Source organism: Diaphorina citri, unplaced genomic scaffold (genome assembly GCF_000475195.1).
Source record: "Diaphorina citri unplaced genomic scaffold, Diaci psyllid genome assembly version 1.1 scaffold142, whole genome shotgun sequence".
NCBI classification, from domain to species: Eukaryota; Metazoa; Arthropoda; class Insecta; order Hemiptera; family Psyllidae; genus Diaphorina; species Diaphorina citri.
Window position 1 is genome coordinate 8959 of NW_007377579.1, and position 9166 is coordinate 18124.

Here is a 9166-nt window from a genome sequence, read left to right on the forward strand (position 1 = left end):
TCGCGACAAATTTTGAGATCAGAGCTCATTTGTGTGAGAAAATGTGAAAAAAATACCTCACAGTTTTTTTGGCTTTATGGTTTTCTGGACAAAATTTGCACCACCACTTTCGTCTTCCTGGCAGAAAGACCTTTAATTTGATATATAGGTCGACCAGGTTTGGATAAGTCCTTCTATGGGGACTGACAGACAGATAGACAGACTGACAGACAGACACCGAAGCGAATACAATAGTACGTCCACTATACCTTTTATTATTAGTAATAATAATAATAAAGGAAGGACGGACTAAAAACTCGTACCGCTTATCAATTGTACAAATTTTAACTCGTGGATATTGTAAAAATTACCAAAATGGTACCTTACGTGGTCAAAATCTTAAACTAGTGAAATATGACGTCAGAATTGTTTCGTGAAATAGCCTCTTTTTTCAATTTAAATATGTAGGTTTTTTTAAGTTTCTCAAGAAAACTGTTGAAATAGTGGGACTTTTTATTCTCAGCTGACAGTAAAGATGTAATCAAAAAAGATTGCATAAAAGATAGAAAATAGTACATTCCCTGGTGACAAAAACCAACCCATTTCAATCATGTTCATTACTGTACAGGCTATCAAGGAGTTCGAGATGATAAGTGACGGTGATCGCGTACTAGTATGAGGGTTCCGGATAATTTTGTCGGAGAGTGTAGAATGAGATATTTTCGTGTGTGAAGGGGAAAAAAATAGTTATTACACTTATTACATATTGGAAGACTACGTTCGAATGTAAAATGTTTAAAAAAAGGTAAAAAAAAACGATACCAAGGTGTGCTTCATTATTGACCTAGTGCCATTTTTGTTGCATTACTTCAATGCACGGCCCTCCACCTACATAGGTAGGTATGCCTATGAAAGGAAACCTGAAAACTGTCAAATTTTCTGCCCCCAGCTGGGATTTAGAAAAATTCCGGCCTGGCCGGGGTTCGAACCTAACATTTCCGGATTGAGAGTCCGTGCTCTTACCACTTGGCTACAGTGTGGACTATACAGAGGTCCCCTATCTACAGGATGGGTTCACTTGTTTCCATCTGGTTTATTGGCCAGGTTAGGTGGACACTCTTCGAGTTCATCATCTTCTACTTTCCCCTTGGATCCATAAAGCATTTCGATTTTAGAGTGGGGAATACCCATTAGATCAATGTAATATTTTTGCACTATAATAATTGCTCTCCTGAAAAGGTTCTTCTACTCACCCATTCAAATAACGTTAAAGAGTTCAGTTAACGGGACGCTAATTTTGGTTGCATAAAATCTCTTTTATACATACTTCTACTTTGACTCCGGATGGGAATCCCTCGCTATACACCTTACTCTCTACCCCAGTATATCGGAAACTAATGAGAGGTTGAATGGCAGAGCGTAGAGAGGAGAATAACTTGGGGAACAGAATCTCCTGTTGAGCCAGCAGCTGCTTAGTGCGATGTCGTGAAAGATTCTGGTTAAACCAAGGTACATTGGTGCTTGTAAGAATGAGAAAGCTAGAAAAAACGGGCAATATTAAAAAGAGCTTGAAATTTCTTCACGAAACAACGGTTGTGCACAATGTACTTTTTTAAAAATATCGATGATTGGAAAATCGTAGGGTTGGCTCATTGTTGGGGAACTGTTGGCCAACGGCAAAACAGCGCGCCAACCCATACATTTTGCCAACCACAAAAATATGTATAACGTAAGTCCAACCATTACCCAATCTAGAATGTTGTTAGGGTTACGATTACGAGTGATCATACCATTTGACGGTGGACACACTACAAGATGCACATGCTATGACACAGACCACACGAGTCTAATGTACCAGATGTTTACTTGATATTTTATTGTTATGGGAAATCGTAGGGTTGGCTCATTGTTAGGGAACTGTTGGCCAACGGTAAAACAGCGCGCCAACCCATACATTTTGCCAACCACAAAAATATGTATATATAATGTAAGTCCCACCATTACCCAATCTAGAATGTTGTTAGGGTTACGATTACGAGTGATCATACCATTTGACGGTGGACATACTACAAGATGCACATGCTATGACACAGACCACACGAGTTTAATGTACCAGATGTTTACTTGATATTTTATTGTTATAAAAAGAGCCTACTTACCTTTGAATGAGTTGACTCCCACAGAATCAATACTCTTGTTACTATCATAACACTCATAATTATTCATTATGATCATGGGAACGGAATTATTGCGAGGTAATGAGTTGCTTTTGATGAATCGGCTCTCTAGACTATACCTTACGAGTGATCATACCATTCGACGGTGGACACACTACAAGATGCACATGCTATGACACAGACCACACGAGTCTAATGTACCAGATGTTTACTTGATATTTTATTGTTATAAAAAGAGCCCACTTACCTTTGAATGAGTTGACTCCCACAGAGTCAATACTCTTGTTACTATCATAACATTCATAATTATTCATTATGATCATGGGAACGGAATTATTGCGAGGTAATGAGTTGCTTTTGATGAATCGGCTCTCTAGACTATACCTCTTCTCTAACTGATGACCATTCCCATTCCCTGAAACAAAATAAGTATAAGTAGGGCTTTATTTAGAACAAGATGCCTCATTATGCTAACAGAAGAAGGGAAGAGTTCATAGAATGTAAGAGGTCCGTGGGAAATCATGATATTTCAAAAGTGGTCCGTGGCTTGAGCAAGTTTGGGAACCCCTGCTAATTATGCTAACAGTTTATTAGTTTATAGAACAAAAGAATGCTTATAAAGTTTCTATCAAGAAGAAAAAAGTTCTGTCAAATCTATGTAGTCATACCATGAAATATTTATCTGTGGTGAAGCAGAGACCCTCTTCAAAACTTTTGTGGATACCAAAGGATGGCTAAAAGCCTTTTTTACTAATGATATCAACTCTATAAATTTTCTTTTTACACTGGTAAAGCCGCCCTGTAGATTCTCTTCCCACAGAGGTAATGCCATCGCTGGTGCTGGTAGATACTTGATTAAAGTAGCTACTCGTTTGTCCTAACAAAGTTGAGTGTACCCTCAAATTCAAGGACATTGCCGAAAAAACATACCTCGGTGGCGTAGTGGTCAAGACGCTCGCCTGGTAATCAGGAGGGCGTGGTTTCGATCCCAGCCGAGGTATGGAATTTTATCCTCATTTATAGTTTATAGAGAGAACTGTAATAACACTAATGGAGGTCTTACCGTCCTGAAATTGATGAGAAAAGAACAGAATAGGAGGAAGGTAGCCGTTCCGAGAACGAACATTATCCGTTCAGGATGAAATCCGCCCCGGGCGGGAATCGAACCGGCGACCTAGCCCTTACAAGGTAGACGCGCTACCAACCAAGCGAACTAGGCTGGTAAAAAATAATTTTAATTATGTTGAGTATGTACACTTTGTCACAAATGTTGTTCCCTGAATAAGAAACCTAGACAAATTTTCTGACTTGACTTGGACTCGAACGACTAACCTCCGGATCTAGTGTACACTTACCATTGACTGTGGTGTCCATGGAAGTCTCTGAGCATTCAGACAATGCATCGTCTACCTTGGCAATGACTGAGTCTATTATTATTATTATTAAAAAACTTCGATCCTGCCAAGAATCGAACCCGGGACTTCTGGTGTGCAAGCCTTGTGTGATACCCACTCCCCCACGGAGATTGCTTAACCAACATAAAGTTAACGCGATACTATAGTCCTGGAGCTTGCCCTTAAACTGTTGAGATAAAGGGACTACATGTCCTAATTCGACAGTCTAAATAAAGCACTAATATCTAATTTAGGCCCACCAATCACGTTCAGACGGTTTAAAAGAACTGGGTCTGAAGATCTTTCCCTCTCGCACGCTCAGACCTCTGAGAGACCGCAGTCTGTCAGACCGTCTGAGCATGACTGACTAACCATTCTCCACTCACCTATCTTCCAATAGTATGGCCTCATACTCCGCAGCCAGTTCCTCATCAATGCCCAATAGATCCTGCGCATATGGTCCTGCGCATGCGCATCCACCACGCGCCTGAATACCGAACACATCATTGAGTACGGCGCACACGAAGTTGTGATGGAGAAATAGTCCGCGTGGGTGTTTGACAACGAATGAGAATACAGGTAGACGTTTAGTAGTGATGGAATTGTTACCTAGGAGAATCAGTTCTGGTATGTTGCGAACGAATGATAGCATTTGTCTGTGGAGGATAGAATAGATATCAATAAAGTTAATCTTTATTAAAATAAAAATTAAAAAGCAATAAATAATCTTTATTAAAATAAAAATTAAAAAGACAATTGAGATTCAATAAGACTTCAACTCCAGCGCTCGTAGAGTCAACACCTCTTTCGCGTCTTTTTGGTCTGATGATGGGAATCTGAGTATTCCCGAAAGCTCACCAAATTTTGCGGATAATATCACGCGCTTCGTGCCTGAAATAGAATACAGTAGAATATAGAATGGATTTAGAGTCGAGTAGATTTAGAGTAGAATAGAAGGGATTTATAGTAGAATATAGAATAGATTTAGAGTAGAATAGAATGGATTTAGAGTAGAATATACAATAGAATAGATTTAGAGTAGAATAGAATGGATTTAGAGCAGAATATAGAGTAGAGTAGATTTTGAGTAGAATAGAATGGATTTAGAGTAGAATATAGAATAGAATAGATTTAGAATAGAATAGAATGGATTTAGAGTAGAATATATAATAGAATAGAATGGATTTAGAGTAGAATATGGAATAGAATAGATTTAGAGTAGAATAGAATGGATTAAGTTTCAGTAAAATGGAATGGATAAAATACACTAAAGAGCAAAACATTCGGGACAGGTTGAATTTGTTTTTTTTTTAATAGGTTTGATAGAGGGAACTGTAACTTCCGAGGTCTTATCGTCCCGAAAGCGAAGAGAGAAGAGAGACAGAATAGGAGAAAGGCAGCCGTTCCGAGAACGAACCTTATCCGTTCAGGATATAATCCGCCACGGGCGGGAATCAAACCCGCTTTTGAAACCTTTCAAATATGTATCAATATTTCTATTGAAAATAGAGCCAGAAAAATAGAAAGCCAAAGACGGTATCTTGAGGACAACAGGTTTGATAGAGGGAACTGTAACTGCTGAGGTCTTATCGTCCCGAAATCGAAGAGAGGATAGGAGCTTTTAGTTTAGCTAGTACACTTGGTACACCGTGCGCAATATTTTGTAGTATTTGTTAGATTTGCATACCCATTTTCCCAATCATAGTAGCAAAGCAACCTTGACACTTTGCGAGTCCTGTTAATTATATTGACACTTTCCTGAGGCGCCATGTCCCTCAATATGAACGACTTAACACTCTACCATGATCTTTCTGAGTGTCACTTTGCACATATATAGAGCCACCAATCCTTCGTACCTTGGTTCTTGGTGATGTTGGCATTTTGGGCTTGTTACACAAAAGTTTTAAACCGTTGCCAATCTTTCCACCACCTCACCACAACGTAAGTAACCAAGTATGTATCTTGCCTAAAGTATTTCTAAAGCTCAAACAGAATAGAGCTGAGAGCATCGAGCAGGTAGAGGGAAGTGACGATTTAAACTACATAGAACCGAGAGCAAAAAGCTGTATGCTCTCGGCTCCACTCTGTTCTGAAGCTTAAGCAGCGGCAACGTTCACTTTATGATGGATTGTTATGTGTAGGTTTACCTTCTCTCATCCTTGTTATCGGGAGCGATACCAAAATCCCACCTCTATCACATTTCAGTTGTTGCTCTTCGTATTTACTATGTCTGTAATTTTGTATTGTATTTCCATGTAACATAAGCAAACGTACATTTTGTATAAATATATGTTTTAATTTAATTGAATTGAATTGAAATCGAACCTCAACACCTGTTTCTCTTCCTCTCCACCAGATCGCAGTGCGACATCCCCTGGCAGACCAATGCTCCATGTTCAACGAGCAGAGTGATAAGTTACGTTGGTTCATGTTACCATCCGAAGCTCAAGACCTGCTACTCGGCAAGTTGTTATATTCTTCCCATTTTAGCTTAACAACATGTTATAACCTTATAACCATGAAAACTCATTTCTGTTCATGCGCAGAAACGAGTTTTCGTCAAATAACGTTAAAGAGTTTAATTAACGGGTCGCTAATTTCGGTTCCAAAAACTCTCTATTATGATTAAGGCACAATAATACAAAATAAATTATACCCGGGACCACAATTCAAATTTAAACCAGATTGTAGCCCCGGCAATTAAGGAGAAGAACCCCGGGTTACAAGTTCATGTTTCAAGTCTGAGAATACTCGGAGACTGTTTGGAGCACTCTCGCGAGAATTTTCAGAGGTGAACGATCACTGTAACATGAACCTGTAGTCCCGAGATAGGTAGATGATGTTGAGTATTGAGATTATTGAGAAGTATGTATAAACAGTACAGGGACACACTCCTGAAAGGTACTGACAAATACACGTAGTACTTTTTTCAATATGTTGTTGTTATCTAATGCTTGAGATTGACTATTATGTCATCGAACGTAGTCTTCCAATATGTAATAAGTGTAATAACTATTTTTTCCCCTTTCACACACGAAAATATCTCATTCTACACTCTCCGACAAAATTAACCGGAACCCCTAAAAATTGTTTGACAACCAAATGTCTAGTTAATTTTGTTGGAGAATGTATATTTTTGGTTACATTGTTTCGTTATTTCTACATGTTAATATTACATAATGGTTTATGTAAACAGACATCTCGGTAATCTGGTGATAATATTTGCCCTGCTCAGCAATAATCAGCAAACACTTGTGCAATTTAGAATGTAGGGCTCTAATAGGTAGTTGATACAAGAAATACTTGTGATTCAGAGTGAACTGTGAAACTCGGAAAAAAGCCCAATAGATCAGTTGCGCTTACTTGGGTCATGTTTCAAAGTCATAGAGCAGAAAAAATGAGGACCAACGGAATTTTTCTTTTTCTTCCATATTACATAATGGTTTATGTAAACAGATATCTCGGTAATCTGGTGATAATATTTGCCCTGCTCAGCAATAATCAGCAAACACTTGTGCAATTTAGAATGTAGGGCTCAGGTAGTTGATACAAGAAATACTTGTTATTTAGAGTGAACTGTGAAACTTGGAAAAAAGCCCAATTGGGTCCAAGATTTATTCAGAAAATTTCCTTGAGTGTAGGAAATTTTTGTCAAACAATTTCAACAAAATCGGACAAACCTCTCGAGAGATATGGTTAAACAAACAGACAGACAAACTAAATGCAAAATCCTCGAGCTAAAACTAAGAACTCGTTTCGTTAAATGAAACCCATCTCCTTTTCAATTGAATCCAGTGAAATAATTATGAAATGTTATGAAATTTTTCTACAAGAAATTCAATAAAATTGATTTTGTTTTTTAATATTTTTATTTTCCAATTTTTTTACCTAGTTCTGTAAGTTAGAATAAAAAACATTACATCACACCCAGCCTGTTATATCGTACTCCCGAGACTTCATGTAGCTCAACAATGACATGTCCGATTGGTAACCACGCTCACCGTTACTTAGCTTGAGCGTCCGTTGGGATTCTGGGTTAGAATTGTATTTATTTGCTAGTGTGATATTCTTTTGTCCGAGTTTTTTTCATGGTTACCCACCTTTTCATATTGGATTATTTTTATACTAAAACATAATATACTGCATCAATGTGACGTACGCTGGTACTGTCCGCCGAATAATATCTGGAGACCTACTGTCAAGGTAAGATCTGAAATACCAGGTCCACAATATGAACTTTTTTCTCAATTCCACCAAAATCTAACCTATTTTAGGTGAATTTTCCAATCGAGAAACTTTAAGAAACGGAAACGGTTCTGATGGTGCGCCATCTTGGATTTCCTTTGGTTTCTTAGATTCGTAGAAGCTTAACCCATCCTCTCCTATGGTTTAGTACAGGCGCTATTTCAGTTTCCTGAAGGAAACCGGAATTTTCCCGTCAAGAAAACACATCTTTTTATATGGGTTTCAGTCAGTGTCCATCGACATAGTGTAGGCGTACCCTCGGAGCTTTTTGAATAGAGTATTTCCACGTCTGCCCTCTATTAATTTGAAATATGGCCCAATGGCCGAGACCACAACCTCAGTTTCAACTTGCTGTCAAACTAAAGTGTAAAGAAAAAGCCTTTTCTAGACTTTGGAATAAGATGAACTAATTAGACAATATTATGGTGTAGCCCCAAGTTTAAAATACTTTTTTCTATGAGTTAAAACTAATCAATTTCAATCACGTTCATTTCCGTACAGGCTATCAAGGAGTTCGAGATGATAAGTGACGGTGATCGCGTACTAGTATGTGTATCAGGTGGCAAAGACTCCCTATCTCTCCTCCATACACTACATCAATATCAATACTATGCACGTAGCAAGGGCATACACTTCACTCTAGGAGCAGCTACTGTAGACCCTGGCTCTATTTCCTCTCACCTCAGGTGACATAGACAATGACTCCTCTGATTCCTTTGACACGCGGCGTGGTACATTTTGTTCTCAAGACTCAGGTGTCTACGTTACCACCGATCACAAGGATGAACCCCTCCTACCATCTCACGCACCTAAACCCAAAGTATGCCTCCTCAAGAACGGCCCTGGTTCCAATAGGGGGGCTAAATCTAGAGTAGAAAGTCCAGGATCATCTCAGGTGACATAGACAATGACTCCTCTGATTCCTTTGACACGCGGCGTGGTACATTTTGTTCTCAAGACTCAGGTGTCTACGTAACAACAGATCACAAGGATGAACCCCTCCTACAATCTCACGCACCTAAACCCAAAGTATGCCTCCTCAAGAACGGCCCTGGTTCCAATAGGGGGGCTAAATCTAGAGTAGAAAGTCCAGGAGTGTCGACAGCAAGCCCTCCTGTGCTGGGGGACCTGAAACCCCGCTGGTACGCTACTCGGCCAAACGACTAACGTACGCCAAGCTGTACCCTTCGCCCCAGCTGACTATTGTGAACGTACTAATACGCCCCTAGCGGTCAATGTGACAACTAACTGTGTGTCCCCAGATACCTCCAGTGCTTTCTCCCGACATAATAGTCTATCTGCCCTGGATATTAAGATTAAGAATGATAAGTAAGTATATCTAACTAACTATCTATTATCCTAAAAAAAAGA

General features: G+C 39.1%; 1 protein-coding gene and 1 long non-coding RNA gene across 2 annotated transcripts; one reads left to right on the forward strand and one right to left on the reverse strand.

Annotated features, from left to right (window-relative positions):
- Positions 1–657: 657 nt before the first annotated feature.
- Positions 658–3572, reverse strand: LOC113465668. Its single transcript, XM_026820374.1, has 6 exons — positions 3512–3572; positions 2541–2571; positions 2139–2275; positions 2028–2061; positions 1313–1517; positions 658–1119 (listed from the first exon to the last, which is right to left on the reverse strand). Exons 1-6 carry the CDS (start codon positions 3528–3530, stop codon positions 1054–1056), a joined length of 492 nt encoding a protein of 163 aa, XP_026676175.1. The 5' UTR covers positions 3531–3572; the 3' UTR covers positions 658–1053.
- A 4135-nt stretch (positions 3573–7707) lies between these two features.
- On the forward strand, positions 7708–8461 carry LOC113465671. The gene is made up of 2 exons (XR_003390298.1): positions 7708–7753; positions 8297–8461. It is a non-coding gene; the product is annotated as an uncharacterized LOC113465671 (long non-coding RNA).
- The last annotated feature ends 705 nt before the right edge of the window (positions 8462–9166 follow it).